Below are 19038 nucleotides of genomic sequence, written 5' to 3' on the forward strand. Positions count from 1 at the left end.
CATTTTGAGTGTGACAACATGGTAACATTAAAGTAAAAAATAATTTCAGAGTAGAGTTTTAAAACCTACAGTACATCACTTCCAGTAATGGTTTCTCCTTTATTTCTTTAATTGGAAGAAAAAAAAATTCAAAGGTTTTATATCATTTTCACAACACAGTGGCACGCTATGTCTCATATTTTCACAATGTTTGATGTCATCCACTAATGTTTGTGTTTGGGTTAAATAAAAAAGTCTGCAGCATAATATTTTTATTACATTTATTGGTAAGTAGTTGTACAGTTTCCGTAATAACTGTGGGAAAGAGTCGCAGTCTCAGCCTACACCAGTCCTGTTAGCATTCCCCATTGAAACCAACGAGTACTGCTAGCTACAAGCTACAGTCACCCATTGGCTTGCAGTAGTTATTAGCCACAGCTAGCATTAACCATTGATTTAAATGAGAAATGCTGAGAGGCAGCAGGCTGTCCGCTGATACAAGTAAACAACCACTGAGGAAAACAACAAGTCAAGATGTTAACATGTTTCTGCAATATTTTCAGATAATTCACAGCATGATACTCAGCTGTAAGAACAAACATATTGAGTTTATATCATATTTAGGAAATCTTTAGAAAAAACAAACACATACACACATAAAATGATGTTTTGAAATTTGAATATATTTTTTCTGACCCCAGTTTCCACAAAATTTCTTTTAAAAAATTACCATTATTTTGTATGGTGGCGCATTAGGGCCATTATAAGGACTGAGGGGGTGAGAGGGAATTCAAATTTCTGAGATTCATGAGAAAAAAAACTAAAAACTTGGAAATTATAGAGTGACAAATTTAAGAGAAAAAAAATATCAATTTTTTTGGCATATATTTGAGAGGTGTTGTTTCTCATTAATTTGCCACTTTATTCTCAAATCAATTTGTGACTTTATAATCTCTAAATTTCCAAGGTTCTTTTTCCTCATTAATTTTGCGAGTTTTTTTCTTTCTTTTTTTCTTTTTGAAGTTTTTTATCTGAGTTTTTTTCTTGTTTTTTCTTGGCTCTGTAATTTTTATTCCCCCACAATGGCCCTAAAATGCCATTGTAATTTTATCATATCTACTGTATTTTGTGATTAGTATGTGAATTAAACTGCATGCTTGCTGGCGCCCACCAGCACCAGCACCTCCCACCACCACCACAGACATCTCCAGCAGCTGCACCATGGGACTTCACGTATATGTGATAAGGTACTCTGGGTAAGCCTGGATGTCATTGAAGACGATGAACATGGATGGGTTGGCGGCGTTATCGGTGACGCTGTCGTACAGGTCAGCAGCATTCCCCGAGCCTTTGGCGGGCGGGGTGATCAGGCCCCTTTTCCCCTGAGTGAATTCTCCGACCAGCACCCTGGCCAGGTACATGCGCCGGTGCCCTTGAGCGTCGAGCTGGGCATAGCCGTGCGAGTAGCTGGCAGTCAGAGCAAAGTAAGACCCGTTGCCGTACATGGCGGCTGCAGAAACAGAGGGAGTACTGAGTTAACACAGCGGCATTCAAATAGAACTCATTAGCCTCATTAGCCAAATCTGACAGGTTGGCCAAAAAAAGAAAACATATAGAAGATCAAGATAAAGAAATTGTTAGTGCGACTAAAAGCACGTGGAGAACCCAAAATACCGATCCGGCACAAGTGAGCAGAACAGTGAGCAGCCCCCTAATAAATGTGACTTTGCCAGCTCACGGCCATTTCTTGAAGGCTCTGCTCACCAGGTAGTGCCATCACGAGACTTCATCGCAAACTAGAAAATGTAAAAAGCCCCAATACAAGCATGCCAGGCTGTGGTTACCGTGTGTTCCTGCGTAGCTGCGGTTGAAGCCTTGATTGTTGATGAGGTCGATGGAGTTGGAGCCAGTTCCATGAAAGAGCTGCTTCTCGTTGTTTTTGTGTTTGTTCTTCTCCTCCATGTTTTTCTTGAAGAGCTGGTAGCTCTGCCAGAGTGTCTTGTTTTGGATCCGTTCAATCTGTAAACACAACAAACAGGCTGCCATTTTTTGTCGGAGATAAAAAAAAAAAATAAAAAATGAATAAATAAATACAACTTTTGTTTGCTCTATCTGTGCAGCTTGAGGGCAGGCAGTGTTTGGGGTAACTGCCATACAAACAAATGACAGCACAGTGTTGTAGGCTGGAGATAGAAGGTGTCTGAATCCTGACTGTCACAACAGGGAGGAGCACTGACAATCAAATTCATTTCAATTCTAATTTTATTTGTATAGTGTCAAATCATAACAGAAGTTATCTCAAGGCGCAGAAAACCAACAGATATCGGCCGAATCCATGGCCAAAATCTCCCCCGGGAGTAGCTCAGGGTGACAGTGGTGAGGACAAAAACCCTTTTAACAGGGCCAAAAACCTCTAGCAGAACCTGGCTCTGGGTGGGCGGCCATCTGCCTCAACCGGAAGGGTTGAGAGAGGGATAGAGAGAGGACAGGTGAAGCAGCTGGGACTCCCCTCTAGTTTGTCAGAACTGAAGAAGCTTCTCGAACAAGAAGTGAAACATCTTCAGGAACCTACACTCAGTCCAGCTGACCTCGACTCAACTCCACGTGGGTACTGAGTAATAGGCTGGCTGTAAGGCATTACCGTTCTCAATAGGTAACATTAGTTTCAGTGGCAATGGCATTGCCCAACACTGCCAATGATCACTCTTCTCATTTCAGTGGCAATTACATTACAAAAGCCAAGATCACAAAGTCAGCTCTACCAATCAGAGGTAATATAATAATTTTGGCAAGCCTGTTTGGTGTTTTACCAATAAAAAGTAAAAAAAAACAAAACAACAAAAAAAAAAAAAAACATAACAAAAAAAACCTAAACTGACAAAAGAACCAACCACAACTGATTTAATTCAAGATGGAGGTACTACAAGTCTGAAAGAATTATTCAAGACAACTGAAAGTAAAACTCAGCAGGATCAAACTTGTATTATACAACACGTAGATCCGACTGAGCAATCTGATTGGTCAATCAGACGTTTAGAATGTGCTCAAATGAGCAATTGAGCTCGGCTAGCCGAGCTCAAAAAAAAAAAAAAGAGAAAAAAAAAAAAAAGATCACTGAAAATATTACTCCGCCCGCTGCCCGGCAATATTATTGCCTAAGTCTGTGTGGTTTCCATGGCAACACGAAACGTTCCACTGAAACCCGCATCAAAAGCCGCTGTCAGCTTTGTTAGTCTGCATAATGGACCGTTTTGTTGGCAGTTTTGATTTATTTGGCGACCTAAGTTTGGATAAATGGCTGAATGAGTAAGACAAGACAGAAGAGAAAAAGGAGAGATACGCGAGAGTGACGAGTGAAGAGTTGGATCAGCTGGAGAGGTCAGGAAATGAAGCCGGTACGGCCCGGTCAACGTCTTGGGCCGTCAAATGTCTATAAGACTACCTGACAAACACCAGGCAAACAGCTGATTTCTCACCTGTAAGGAAAGAAGAGCTAAACAAGATCCTCCGTGAATTTTATGGAGCTTTAATTTCTATAACAGAGAATGAAATGCGGAGTCAGCACCACGGACAGTACCTGTCAGATTTTCCACGGAGATGTGCGGCTATAACTTTGTTCTTGTTATTAATGTGTTAATGTTGTCAGTTATTAATCAGCCTATTAATCATTATTAATTTGTTTATTCTTTATGAGTTTCCTAGGCCATTGATTTAATTAATCTGTCAATTTGTTTGCATCTGTACATTGAAATGAACATTTAATAAACCAACACATCTGTGAAAACTGTCGTCTTTATTTCAGAGGTAAATTGATAACAGCCTGAAAAGGTGATTAGCAAAAGCCCCCGAAAGGTGGGGTTGAATTTATATAACTCTGTTCAGCCTTAATGTTACTGCTTACTGTCATTACTTTTGCTGCTTAGCCACATTAATCGGAGCTGACGTTAAATTGGAGTGACACACCCCCAGCTGAAATAAAACATCTGCCAGTGAGTTTATGAAAAGACAGATGTTTGTTGTGGCGCCGACACTGGAAAGCAGTAGCCCGTATTTAAATATAACTGTTAATATAAGTTGGTTGTAGATAAAGATCAGCTGTGCTGCTTAGTCGTTGTCACGGCACCTGTTAGATTAAAAATGACTGAGAAGTCGGCAGGAGTATGACTATCAGTCCATTTAAAATATTTTATCCAGCGGATATTCTAGTAACAACATGATTGAGCTAGGAAAACAGTTTTATGTTGCTATCTGTGGTATTTATTCAGTTTTGGGAAATCACGATGTCTAGAAAACATGATAGCCTAAAGCCCATGTTGGCTGGCTGACAAGGACTAGTTAACTTCACATCTCATGTTTTCCGCTGAAAAGGAGAAGATGCTAGCAAAAACTTTTATATTTTGAGAGCGAAATACTCACAGTATGAATACATTTTGATGATACGTTTTATTTTGTTGGTAAGGTAATTCAAAATAGTTGTATAATCGCATTATTACATAATATTAAATAATGCTTAATAGCAACACTTTTTTTTTCAAAACAGTACCGTGGCATTCCTTCAGTCTTTTGAGGTTTGGCCTCAAAGACACTCCTTCCCATGTTGAACTTCTGCGGCTAGAGTGGGGCTCTAACTTACAGAGTGGGGAGCTGGAGTGAGGATTATCCAAAAAAATAAAACTTAAATCGCCCTCACAGGCACATAGTTTGAGGCACGCACGTCATTTTTTCCAAAGTAGTAGAGATTTATGTCCTCTCTCACACGACGCATCTACTTTTACCGTGAGACCAACATAATTTGAACGGCGAGCCTCTAAAGACAACATGGCCCTTTGTTTTCCCCAATAGGGTTCAATGTTATTTTTCAGGAGAACAGAGCCGTTTCTGTTTTTCACTGTTAATTACGTCGCTCTCATGTCCACATTTTACACCCTTGGAGCACAAAACACACACAGTGCTTCAGGAACCCCTTGTGGCACTCAGCGTCTGCTCGGTTTTCTGGTAGGAGTTACCGTTTTGGCACAAATTGGCCCAGAGTAAGTGCTTCACTAAACACAAAATCTGCTCTCTAACCGGCATTTCTGTGAACGTTGCCTAGCAACCTAACTGCACTCTACATGCACACAGACTACATATTGCATTGCTCTCGGTTGCATTGCTCTGTTCTTACTTTTCAGAGGTCAGACATGCACCCCCCGGTAACTCCTCCCTTTCCTCCAGCCGCTGGTTTCCATTCATTCCACTACGATATGAACATGAACTTTCAGAGCCTTCACACTTTCTTCAATCCAGTTTTCCATCAGCCCAATAAAGTCCTCCACATGAGTTTTCCTAAAAGCAGCAGCACTGTTGGGTTTTCAGAACTTTTTCAAACTGAAACACTCCTCCTCCTCCTCCACCAGGGAAAATAGTCCCAGGGGAAACTTTTTGCTTTCCACAGCCAATTATCAGCTGTGTGGTTTCTGAATGTTGAGGACTTTGTTTGTCGCAGAAGCAGAACATTATAAGGCAGCTGCTTCAACCAGAAACTCACATTTTGATTCTGTGTTGTGAAATCTGTAGCATCCCCGCATAAAGAGGCAAAACATTCAAAATCGCTGGTATATTTTTAAGGGCTATATGAATAACCCTGATTTCACTTGACAGTGTGCAACACTGTTACACACTCTTTTCATGTTAATGCCCAAAAGGCCATGTGCACATGCACATTTTGAGTGTGAACACAGACTCCTGATTTTGATTGTGTGAAGTTAAACTAATGTGGTGCTGAATGCAAACATCAACTCATGATTTCCAGGTGTGAAAATACACAGATTGAGGACAGTAAGGAACTCGAAGGATTTTAAGATCCCTTTTCCACCTGGTATTAACATATGTCTTATATTCAGTTTGAATGTTGATATTATTTAACTAGTATTCATTTCCAACTGCCACATTTGAGATGCAATTGCAATACAGCCACATGATATGGCTCATGTCACATCAACCCCTCACATTCAACCTATGTATTTATAGGATGTAGATTGGCAATGGATTTAATTTTCTATCCCATAAGGTCACAATGCCTGACCATCTCCAGAGGTGGTTTAGTTGACTGGATCACAATCTGTTCGCAATGCATCTTGGGTGTGTTTCTTGTTGTATTTTTACGTGGTCAAACTCTATCTGATTGCTCTCTGATCTCCAGGTTAACGCCAGCCGGAAAGGAAGCGTAAGAGTGTAAAGATCAGTTGCAGACTTTGAGGGTTAAAAACATAAAAACGTTTTCGAGGATGTGAAGATACATTCATGAACATACGCTGATGATGTTTGGAGTAAGACCGGTCCTTTTAAGTTCCTGTTCCACGTCCTTGTACTCCTGGGATGTCGGGGTCAACGTGCACCTCTTCAGGGGAACGCCTTTCATATCCTCCCACTGAGCAGGCAGAGCGACATCATCTGCAACTGAAAATATTCGAGTATCTACCAATATGTCAAAATATGACAGAATATGACAGAATTAGTTTACTAAATGATAAATAAAAATGCGATCACATTCACTCACCTTTCAGGTCTTTTCTAATTAGTTCCACCTGAGTGCGTCCTCCTGCTGACACAGCTTTTTTGCGCTTTAGATCAGCAGTGAATTCTTTGTTGTTAATCTTGATTTTCACAGGGCTTTTTTTCTCCAGGGCCTCCTCGAGGGTGCAGTTGGTGTAGATGTCGAAGGGCTGCAGCACCCCCTGCTGGTCTTGATACTGCCACTGCACCAGTGCACTCAGCAGAAAGGCCCTCCGCTTCATGTTCTCCGTCCTCTCCACCTTCCGGATGATGTCCCTGACAGTCGACAAAACCAAATTTAAAGGCAAACCTTGACATCTAGTAGTTCTTTTTTAGGTGCGTCCCTGAAAAAATCAAAATTTGAAGGACTGATCAAAAGATCCGTATCGACCACACCCTTAAATCTGTTTAGTTTCCCCTTCATTTATGCAATCAGGGAAACCACTGCTGAACATTGAAGATTTATTTAGCAAGGCTTTGCAGGTATATGTTTACAGTAGCGTTTACAGTCAAACATTTTGATGCACTGTAGGCTCAATTTTTGATAAATCAAAAATCTGAGAAACAACATTTATGTAGGACAGTCTGAAGATGCTCTGTAGCAAGTTTGGTGTCAATTGAGCAAAAATTGTGGGAGGAGATATGTTTAAGAAGTTTTACAGTTTTTGAAAAAAACAGTGATGGACTTCATAATTTGCAATAGGTTTGAGTGCACAAAAGTTTCTTCAGTATTGGGGCTACAGTTTGATGAAAGTTGCAAAGCTGTAGCACATATGGTTGATTTGTTATGAATTTTCAAAGTTTTGAACTTTAAAGGCTTGCTATAGCGCCACCATCAGGACTACTGGCTTGAGTTTGCAGCTGAGGTAATCTGGCATGGGACTGGACCTTTGTGCAAAGTTTGGTGAGTTTTCATCCATGGGAAGTATGATTTCCTCGGAAGTAGAAGAAGAAGAAGAAAGAAAGAAGACCTGGAAATACAATAGTCAATCACATGCATATTGAGGCAGTGCAGCAGTCTCCACTCCTGCGTTGTCATCAGGTGTAGGGCAAAAAAACGCACGGTTGTGGGAGTGAGCTGCCAGTGTTAGGAGCAAACGCTGTCCTGAGGTCTGCCCTGAGACTTTAGCACCGTGGAGACAGAAATACCGGCAGCTAAAAAGAACAGCAGACAACTCCGATGGAGAAGAGAGATGGAGGAAGGTTGCAAAGTAAAAAGCCGGTTTTCCACCAAAATTACCCAGGTTAAGCATGACCAGGTAACTTTCCAAGGAACTAAAAGGTTTGCTGTCTGAGTTTCCACCGTGGTCTAAAGACCCACTACAATTAGCGACATCAGGCTATCTGACTGGTTTTAACCCCGTTGTTGACAGATTACTGACACTTTTTACAGAGTTTTTGCCTGTTTCTGGGATGCAGAGGAGGAAACTTTTATTTTCGGCTGGGAGCCGGATCCAGCCCTCAGGATGTTTTCTGCATCTACCTTTTTTTGGCTATCATTTCTGTTGGCCTATACCTCAGGCCAAGTTTATAAAGAAGATGTTCAGTTTTATTTCTGGCGAAATACTGTAAATGCAAACATTAAGGGTACTACAGTTGCATAATTAGTCATACACGTATGAATTTTGGCAGGGAGCACCCTGACACCAAAGGGAAAGTAGCAAAATAGGACTCTGGGGCAGGATGACATTTTTATTTCAAAAATATCTCCTTCAACAGCACCAAAAAGACAAAAAAAATACTAAGTCCCCATTAAAAATTATTTCCCAGCACTTTATGTTGAATATCACTGCCTCCCTTGTATACAGAAAAAAACTGCCATTATAAACTTCTCATTATTTACTTTCCCATTATTGTGTGCTGACCTTATAGCTGATTCAGCAATGAACACGTCCCTGGTCAGACCCTCCAGCTGGATGAAGGGCTCCTGGTCGCCCCGCCTCTTCTCCAGTCGGATGCTGACTGTCAGCTTCCTCTGCAGGGCCTTCAGCTCCTCCATGTCGCTCTGCGACAGCTCATTGATGAACGGGTCCGTTATGGTCTTCTCCGCCTGCTCGGACACGATCAGGTCCTTAATCCGCTGCTTGGCCTGACTCACAACCTGCAGGGAGAAAAGCAGGGAGACACAAGACACCTGGTGAAACGTGAAAAGCTCCACTGATCAGGGAGTGAATGTAACGCTGCCCGGCCAAATACATCATTTACTAACAAATCATTAAGTAATGATTTATTCATGTTTTGTTCATGGTTCGGTCATCATTAACTAATGTCTTATATATAACTGACTACTGATTGTGGTTTTAAAGTGTCTTCACCTGTTTGCTCTCTGCACACAGCTGGAACACAGCAGGTTCAAACTCCTCCCGCTCCAAATACAAGTGGCTTCGGGTGGGTCGCTCCTCACTGGCTCCCTCGAAGAGGGAAGTGAAAGCGTCTAACACAGGAGGATTAGGGGGAGAAAAAAAGCTCATCAACCCAGCGCAGGGAAGGATCATTCACACGTGCAGACCAACAGGATAGCACTTTGGGGGAGAAACACACTTTTATTTTGAAAGGACAGGTGGATGAGAGAGGTTGTTTTAAGGTTTGTGAAGGTTTTATTGGTTCCAAGTTTAATTTACAGCCACTAGTGCAGGATGATGTCACCGCTTAAGAAGTGGAGGTCATGTGAGGACATTTCAAGACATTAAGTGAAGGCATTTTACAAACAGAAGCTGTTGTTGACCCGTCCAATTCACGCTCAGAGTCTGAAAAATACGATATTTCAGCAGGTGAAACAAATTTGTGTGTAAATAGTAGCAGAATGATGAAGCAGCTTCAAAAACAGTTTTTTTCACTTGGAAAAAACAAATAATCAAGATGTTTGTTTTTGCTTTTACATTCTTGCAAAATCTATTTTTACCAAAGGCATGCAACCAAATTTGGGGCTACTTCAGGGAAAATTCAAGGATAAATCAGAGTTCAAGGGATCAACGCTCAGCTTGAGGAACGGTACATAAATCAATAAATCATAAAACATAAATCAATCTTTTAAAAAAAAAAAAAAAAAAATTACGTCCAGTGAAATAGTCCAGATTGTTCCTGGGTGAAGAGGGTTTAGAATAAGGGAGCAATGAATACATTTAGATTTCATGTATTTTTTAGGTACGTAACAGCCTGTCACCTTGATATAGAATTTATAAATAGAAAAAATGGAAGCTACCTTTGACCTTAGTGAAGATGCTCTTCTCCTCCACCTCCTCTCCCTCTCTCCTCCTCATGCTCCTGTGAAACTCCTTCATCATGTTGGTCTGGAAGATCAGGATCTTGACTGTGCGGACGCAGCTCTGCGGCTTCTTCCTCACAAAGTCCACCACGGCGTCGATCATGGCGTCCGCCACCGCCGAGGGGCTCGCCCCTCCCTGGCCTGACGGGTAGACAAGATGATGATGATGACGATGATGATGAAGACAGTGGTGACATGAGGATGGATGTTGGGAATGGACAGAAAAGAAAAACAAAAACAGTACTTCCAGTCGAGTATATCTAACTTATTACCTAGTAAATATTTCAGGAAATTCAAAACTTTGAAAAGACAGTGGAGAAACCCGTAGGCGACGTCACAGCAGCGACGACCATTTACTTCCAGAGCTGCTGGTGGCATTTTCCCTAGCCATAAATTTATATATATATATTTTACCAGTTATGCCATGTTGGCACCACTGCTGCCTTCCGTTCATCTGCAGTCTCATTCTCAAAAGCAGTGCCAAAACTACCCCTTTGGCAAGGCAGCCTATGCTTGTTTACGTTGAAAAAAGATTAATTAATGATCAAAACATCTCTGGAAGCTGCTGCTGTACGTGGTTAGCTCTTCGCTGATTTCTGCCAACGATGGTTTTGGCTTTCTCTTCCTTTCTCACAGCCAGCTCGCAGACGGCTGTGTGTGATGAGAGGGAGTTAAATATGCGACACCTCATTTACAAATTGATTTTCACCTGGGCCGGCGCAGGTATCTGCCGCAACAGCCACTGTCACGCTAACTTAGCAGCATAACAAGTATTCTTTAGAGCTGTTTTTACCACTGAGATGCACTTGTGTCACATCCAAGAAATGTGTGCTGCCTGGTAATGGCTACAAAAAAGTGAAACAACAAAATGAACAAATCAAACAGTGGAAAATACACAGACAAACACAGCAGGAGGACAGAGCAAAATGTTTGAGGAGACTGACACACCGGTATCAATCCAATCCACACAAGAGCTCAGCCGTCATGATCGAATTATTAAGAAATAAGTGTTCGCTGTGTCGCTTGTCGCTTGGCACAGACCTGTTCCGAGCGCCGGGAAGGAGACGGAGGAGAACGTGTTCTGCTCGGATAACTTGAGCACCGAGTAAACCACTTCCTTGATCTTGACGGGATCTTTGTGTCCCACAACGTGGATGATGGCCCCGCTGGGCAGCAGGCCGGCCGTCGTCAGAATCATCGCCCTCTGCTGGTAGCCGGGAGCGTTGACTGCAGAGAGCGACCAAGCAGAAAACACTGAGCGTCCTGGTGCACAGCTTTCACGTCAGCACACTGAGCCTCTCTGGAACAAACTGAGCACCTACCGATCCGCGACACCTCCTGCTGCACGTTTGATCCGGCCGCGTCTAAAATGGCCTTCGATACACCTGAGCGAGAAAAACAGTCATGTTCACGCTGCACGGTCAGAAACCTGAAAGCTTTATTGATCCCCAAGCGGGTGATGCTGTGATTTTTAAGAAAGTAAAGTAAAAATAACTTCCCCTGTATCAAGAGTTAAATATTAATAAAATACAAATGATTATTGTGTCAAAACCAAATTTCTACTTTACAACAATAATAACAATTCAATTCAATTCAATTCAAGCCACGTATGTTTCAAGGTTATTACAGTTAACAAATGTAACAAATGAAAGAAAACTAGGTGTGAAAAAATATTTTTGATACCTGAAATAAAAATGAGAAAGGCTTTACAAAACAAACAAAAAAAAAAAAAAAACAATAATGCAAACTAAAACACATCCAAATGATAGAGAAAATGTCTTTAGTTGTCTTTGTCTGATTATTTGGTTGTGAATACATTTTTCAAAATAGTATGATGTTTTTTTTGTTTTGTTATGAAGTTCTTCTCCGACCTTTTTGAATCTCGCCCCTGACAAACAGCCCAGATTATGAAAAAAGACTGAAACTAACACTGAAAAGTATTTTCAAAAACTAAAAACTAAACTAAATTAGCAAACCTGCTATACAGAAAACAAATTAAAACAAAACTGAAGTTGAAGACAAAAAAGTCAAGATGAAATAAAAATAAAAACTAATGAAAAAGGCCAAACGAAACCTTGGTGTGTTTGCTGATCACAAGGCAACAAAAAGTGTCAGTGACAGGAAAAGCAGATTTACCTATCCTGAGGCTGAAGTCCTGATTGGAGGAGTTGACGATTGCATCACTGGTCTCCTTGGTGATGTCCCCAGACGACACCTCCAACGTGAGCTGCCCCATCTTCATCTGGTACACGCCGAGGGAGAGCGATGACACGGGGCCAAAGGAGGCTAACACACACACACACACACACACACACACACAAACAGCTTACATTATATTACAAAAAAAACATATTGTCTTTTTAGGGCTATTATTCTGATTTATCCTTTAGTTAATTATCTTAAGTTTTATGCCACATAGGCAAGATAATCTGAAGTTTTACGCCATATGAGAATAAAAGGTTGTTCTACGCTGTTGAATATGATCAGCCCTCCAGGCGCAGAGGTTTACAACAGCGTATTAGGGCCATTGTAGGGAAGAAAAAAAATGCGGGGGAAATATTCTGAGACAAAAACTCACCAAGTTTTTGATATTTAAGTTGTAAACTTACAAGAAAAAACCCCACAAATTTATGAGAAAAAACTCGAGATTCTGATTCTGAAACTCCGAGATTACAGAGTCACAAATTTGCAAGGAAAAACTGAAATTTTAAGACTGAAGTCATAAATTTAGGAGGGAAAAAATAAAAAATTTTAAGATTATAAAGTCACAAATTTGTGAGAAAAAACTCTCTGATTCTGAGACTTAAGTCACATCCATAGGCTTTCTTTGTGAAGCAACAAATGCTGGAAAATGATTTGTCTTTTTTTGTTTTGCTTTGTTTTGTTTGTTTACTCTTTCATGTATTTGTTGTGGATGTTCTTTTTGTCTGTATTACTTATTTCTGTATTCCTCTTTTTCTATTTTCAATTCTGTATATGTGTTTAACTCTGAAAACCCAACAAAAAGAGTTGTAAAAAAAAAAAAAAAACACTAGTCAACACTGGTTAAGATAGATTACTAGCTGGCTAAAGACTGTCCTTAACCCTATAAAGCCTGAACTATAAAAGAATTGGCAGAAAATTCCATTTTTTTGAAATTGAACCCTTTATTTAGTCCTATAACAAAATATATATAAATATATATATATATATATATACACACACACACACACACACACACACACACACACACACACACACACACACATATATATATATATATATATATATATAAACCCAAAAAATATGTTATTACATGACCTTTCTGTTGTATGATATATGATATGTACTTGAAGTGCCAATGGTATGGTCCAGGGTGAACAGGGGAAGTGTTCAAAGGTATACAACAGTATTTTGGTCAAGTATTGATTAAACTGAAAACGAAAAACGGAATTAAAAATGTGTATCATATATGATACGAATGGCTTTATAGGGTTAAGAAATGAAGACTGTCAGCCTGTAACTCTGATCCACTGTTTTCAGCTTTGAGACCCTGGAAACCGATAAACAGCAGAACAGCTGTGAACGGCCAAGCGGGGATTACAGTCCGCTACAAAACGCTGCAGTGCCGCCATCCTGCTCGCTCCGTCACCGTTCAGACGCAGTGCTCAGTGGCCAGTGGTATGCACCGAGCCGTGATGCTGAGAACGCTCCTGAAACATAGGATGGAAACTGTAGTTCTTTTGCGACTGGCGTCATCAGGCACACAGTCTAGTACTCATGACTTTTTTCTCGTTTTTCTCAATTTCTAAATGCAGATCTTATTTAATCCCACTAATCTGACCACTTGAACACGTGGAACCAGATAAACTCAGCCGCCTTGATGAAGCTCTGTGGCAGCACAGGCAGCACATGTGGAGCCGCAGGGCAGAGAAAAAGGCACCTGGGAGGCATCTTCTTACCTGAGGACTGCTGTGGCTGCTGCTGCTGCTGCTGTGGCCGCGGATGTCTGCGTGGTGATTGGTCAAAACTGCTGGCTTCATGTTGGACGTGTCCATGGGCCTGACCTCTGAACTCCCTGGTAAAACACTGACAAACAGGAGGAAGGAAATTATCTCCAACTGGTAGACGACCAAAGCCTCCGCTGACGATAACTGGACCAACTTCATTGCGAAATGGTCACGTTCTTCTTCTCTAAAAAAGCTGTGCGGGCGATTTGCCCTCTGTGGTGAACGTGGATCCAGGTGATCGCAGTTTATCTCTTGCACACAAGCAATAACATTACCTGCCAAGCCAAAGTTTCACACCTCTGTCTTCCAAAAACACCATGCTGTTCAGAGTTATTATAGCTCTGTATTTTTCATAGGTCATTGTCATTAATTTTTATTTTTGATTTGTTTTTTTTATGTTTGTTTTCAGTCCAGTTGAGTGTCCACAGCGGGTTTGTTGCTCTGTTCTTGTTTGAAAATGTTGAGTTGGAGCTGAGTTGTTCTTGCTGTCAGTGTCAGTGGGAGTTATTTGTTTTATTCTAATCTGGCTGCGGTTTGTCAGTTTAGGTCAGTGTTTCCCAACCTTTTTTGTCTTGTGTACCCCCTGAGCCTTTTTGTCAGACCACGAGTACCCCCTCACTCATACGTGGCTACGGGGGGCGGGGGGGTAAACAGCAAAATTTCAGAGAGTAATTGCTGTCTGGCACGATTGTACATCTCTCTCTGAACTCTCTTATGCTCCTTTGAAATTTGCCATTAAGTGCTGAGCCCTCAGCATGTTCATAGGTTTTAAATAATGCTATTAAAAGCAATAATCCTAATTTCTTTACTCACTGTTCTATTTCCACTACAGTCTGTCAAAGTAGCTTTACAAGAACTAGAAACTCAAAATAAGCTCTAAAACTACAGGAAATACCTTGAATAATCCAACTACATCAAACTATTCTTCAAAAAAATTTATTGTAGTGTCAACAAAAAACAAAGCAAGATATGGCATCAAATAGTGACATACAGTCGCTACAATGTTTGAGCTGTACACTGTCCCTTTTAGATCAAATAAGAAAATGACATGAAACTATGCTACAAAATAATGCAGTTTAAAATGCAAAAAAATAGATATCTATCTAGAGACAAACTCAAAATATCAGTAAAATATGAACTATTTCTGACATTAATATCCTGACAGACTTTTTGAAAGAATAAAAAGCTCAGTATTTGCTCCTCCTGTGGTCTGTCCTCTCTCTCCCTCACTGTCCTGCACTCGCTTCAGCTTGGAAACAATCATTAGCTATTAGCTTAAACAGTGAGCTGAAGGAGGCAGGTTTTGGACCAAGCAGGGGAAAAATATCACTTTTCATATTCCAGCCTTGTGCTTGGTGAACAAGTGGTGTGATAAATGACTCACTGGCTTTCACTTGAGGAGGTTTTCTTGCTAGTTCTCATCATGCTGCTGCCTCTCAGGCTGACGGACTGACTGAAAGTTACCGAGCTGCCGCTCTGCCAGGAGCAGGATGCGGACCAAACCACTTTAAGGCATGGGGGGGTCATAACTTTTAAACACTTAAAAACCCACTATTTTACATTTATAATTAGCACCGCTTGCATTGCACTTTCATTGAATATTACTATATTATTCAAAATTTATGGATGGAGGGGTCTTGTCCCCCCGACACCCCCGGGATTTCCGCCTATGTTTTCACGTACCCCCTGCAATGTGCTCGCGTACCCCTAGGGGTACGCGTACCCCCGGTTGGGAAACACTGGTTTAGGTCTTCATGTTGTGAAGGCAGTGACTCCCTGTCATATTGACAAACAGCAAAACTAAACACCTTTTTGATACACACTTTGATTTTTCTTTCAATTCAATTCAATTGTATTTATTTATATAGCCCAGAATCACAAATTACAAATTCGTCTCAAAGGGCTTTACAGGAAATACAACATCCTCTGTCCTTGGACCCTCATATTGGATCTTTAGTTAATGTTGTAAGATCACAAAATCATTTCAGTTAGTTAGCAATTTGTCTTCAAAAGGCTAGTTTTATTTCCATTAACTGAAGTGTTTCAGTTTTTAGTTTAGTTTTAACTATAATAACTTTGATGTTGTTGCCATGTTATGATGATGTTCAGATTCAAGACGTGCACCAAGAAAACTGATTTAGATGCAGATTTTGTAGCTATCACCCCATGGTCTACTGCTAGCAAGCTGTGCTGTGGTGTCACCAAAGCGTGACTGTCATAAACAAAATCTTCTGCCTTGAACAAAGCGGACACTCACGTCCACAGTCTGGCTGTCGCTGGGGTGCACAACGACTGCCACCTCTCTCAGGTGTTGGGGATTTCTTCTGCTGCTGAAGGCCTGGATCTCGCCCAGCAGGACTCTGGACACCAGCTCTCTGGGGAAGCTCAGGTTGCCTGTGCCGATGGCTGGGAAAGACACTGATGCCATTCGGTGCTTCTCAGCCTCTGTCAGGCAAAATCTGATGACCGTTATTAATTCCTGACGTAAAGAGAAGACAAGGAGGAAACTGAGGATAACTGAGGCCTGGGCAATGAAACTATAAATAACAGTAATTATCACCATGCACTTTATTCAAATCACTGAAAAATGTTAAATATGTTTAAAACACAACTATATTCTGTGATTTCCGTGTAACACACACAATCATGCAGCAAGAATATAAAGTGTTCCTTTATGCAGATGATACAGCTCTGTATTGCTCTGTAAAAACTGCTAAAATAAATATTAGCAATTTTCTACAACCAGAGACACTGTGGTCAATAGTTTGCATATTACTGCTCCAAATGGACACAGCAGTGAGATTTAAATAAAAGCTGAAAGAATGAATGAATGAATGAATGAATGAATGAATGGAGAGCAGTCTGATTGCAAGCCCAATCACAGGTGAGGAGACACACAACACACACATTAGCACCTCCACACTATATTACTGTATTAGTTGGCTAATGGAGATTAGCATAATGATAATGAAAGCATTCTGGTTTCTTCAGATTTTAATCTGTAAAAAAGATAAAAAGGTTTAAAAAAAAAAGTAGTCTTTAAATGTGACCTAATGATTACTTGATGTATATCAAGATAATTACTGGTATCGACTGATATAATAGCATAAATTTAATCCTGATAAACTCTTTGGCCATACTGCCCAGCCCTGCCTAGAAGTAAGATAAATCTGCTTGCACCTGGAAGGCTGTTGGTTCAAATCTTCTAACTTGCTGTGAAAATGTCTTTTAAACACAGCAGTCAAGAAATGTAATCTACAAATTAAATTCATGTTCATGAATTGGTTGGGATTTCAGCTGCTTCAGACAACAAAACAAAAAAATCCGGGTGGGGAGAAGTTCAGTTTGGACACCAAACCCAGAAACTGGCCTAGGTCTAAGTCTGTGAAGACAAGCCCAAGGCGTCTGGGTGCAAATTGTATTTGTGGCTCCTTATATGTGGAACAGGCATGACATATAGTACCAATCGATATACATTACTTTAGTTTTGAAAAAAAAAAAAAAAAGGACAATTTGCGTCCGTGGTTTGATTATAATAGTTAAGTTTAAGTCTCTGGACAGTCATCTCAAAGTGGGGTGCTGAGGGGCTTCCAGTGGGTCCTCAGCAAAATGTGGGACAATTTCAGTGTAATTTGAGTCACCAGAAATGGCTTACTGTAAGTTAACTTGAGGCACCTGTGATTTACTCCATGATAAAACCATTTCCAGTCTAATAATGAAACCACTCACCTCCTTTGCCTGGCCAGTTCCGTTGTCCCAGAAAGGGCAAACTGCATGAAAGACCTTCTGACTCTTCAGGTTGAAGCCGTCGGTGACGACAACATCGCCGTACTGCAACATGGCTGCCCTGGCTTCCTGCCTGACTGCCGACTGGAGTCCTGGCCCCGCTGCCGCCAGGATCGCCTTGGAAACAGCCCCTTGATTCAGGTTCAGGTTCTCCGCGATGGTGTTGACGATGACATCGGTCTGGAGGTCAAAGGGTCATACGATGAGTTTGTGACGTCCACAAACAGAGACACAAACAGGCCAAGATATTACATGCAGTGTTATGGATTAAAGTGATCAGCCTACAGAAGATGCCACATGCCAAGATGCCAAGTGCATTTTACTGATTAGAAAACAGCAGCCTGGCAGGAATGCTGGACGTCCTGATGCTGACATCATTCCTGATGTTCAATGCTTAATGAAGGATCAAATCTATTCAGCTGCTGTGCACAGAACATGGAAATCAAGCCAATATAGTGCTGGTGAAAACAGATAAACCTCTCTCAGTCTGTAGAAAAAAAATCTAAAAACTACAGTCAGGGATGGTCTCAAAAACTGTAACAGTCCAGTTACCTCTTGTGGTCAGTCAGCAGTCTGGGGTGTCATTTGGACTCCAAAACATCTACATTAAACCACTATTAAAATTCTGACTTAAATGGATAATATTGCCTAAGCCTGTTCTGGAAACCATAAGCCATGGGCTTGTGATATAAGAGATAAGATAAGATAAGATAAGATATTCCTTTATTAGTCCCACGGTGGGGAAATTTCACGCATCACAGCAGCAAAGAGGATAGCAAGATACGAAGCACAATTTACACAATAAACAGTATATACAGATAACAGTACCAAGAGCAATGTAAACACTGTAAACAAGGAATGTAGAAAAATACTATGTAAACAATTTAAACCACAGAAGAAAAAAAAAAAAAAAAAACCTGGGGGACAACACACTCCGGAGGTTCAGGGTTAGTGTGAACGCATGAGACCAAGTGGCAGAACCTGACTCCCAGACCTGGGTCTCAGGAACTGTCACACTTGATCCAGCCTTATGGGATCACCCCTTCCCTCCCGTCTATGTGTGTGCAGTAGTGCAGTGTGTGTATGTGTGTACGTGGGTGGGTTGGGGGGCGGGGGGGTGTAGTTAAGGTGCTGAGAATGTGCATTCTAGTGCAGTCAGTGCAGTCCTGGAGACATATATAATGATATAATGATAAGAAAAGAGAGAACGCATGGAAGCCTAGAGTTAGTTATATACAGAGCAGTCATGAACTTTCCACAAAGGATCAATGCACCATCAGGTGGACAAACTGTATTTATTCAAAGCACCTTCAAATTGCATGAAAACACTGAGAACTGACTAGTAACACAGGCTAAGCCAGTGCCATGCTGTGCACTTACACAGAACCATGATGTATATTATTTAAAAAAAAAACAACAACAACAACACTTTATTAAAAACCCTAAACAGTTATTTATGTAAACTTAAAATATCACAGGGGTAAA

General features: G+C 40.9%; 1 protein-coding gene across 3 annotated transcripts in view; it reads right to left on the reverse strand.

The window, feature by feature from the left end:
• Positions 1–247: 247 nt before the first annotated feature.
• The window catches only part of LOC115364828 (protein mono-ADP-ribosyltransferase PARP14-like), a 32298-nt gene continuing 13507 nt past the window's right edge, over positions 248–19038 (reverse strand). Inside the window, exons 11-23 of one of the 3 annotated variants that reach the window (XM_030059456.1) lie at positions 17497–17733; positions 16025–16246; positions 13720–13846; positions 11915–12064; positions 11101–11163; positions 10820–11005; positions 9716–9919; positions 8829–8947; positions 8379–8614; positions 6518–6789; positions 6272–6411; positions 1824–1998; positions 248–1489 (exon numbers count right to left, since the gene is read on the reverse strand). In XM_030059456.1, the coding sequence (XP_029915316.1) occupies positions 1209–1489; positions 1824–1998; positions 6272–6411; positions 6518–6789; positions 8379–8614; positions 8829–8947; positions 9716–9919; positions 10820–11005; positions 11101–11163; positions 11915–12064; positions 13720–13846; positions 16025–16246; positions 17497–17733 (2412 nt within the window). In that variant the 3' untranslated portion in view covers positions 248–1208. Of the gene's footprint in view, positions 1490–1823; positions 1999–6271; positions 6418–6517; positions 6790–8378; positions 8615–8828; positions 8948–9715; positions 9920–10819; positions 11006–11100; positions 11164–11914; positions 12065–13719; positions 13847–16024; positions 16247–17496; positions 17734–19038 lie in introns of all 3 variants that reach the window. The other 2 variants (XM_030059455.1, XM_030059457.1) reach the window with 2 other exon arrangements.

This window comes from Myripristis murdjan, chromosome 9 (assembly GCF_902150065.1).
Source record: "Myripristis murdjan chromosome 9, fMyrMur1.1, whole genome shotgun sequence".
NCBI classification, from domain to species: Eukaryota; Metazoa; Chordata; class Actinopteri; order Holocentriformes; family Holocentridae; genus Myripristis; species Myripristis murdjan.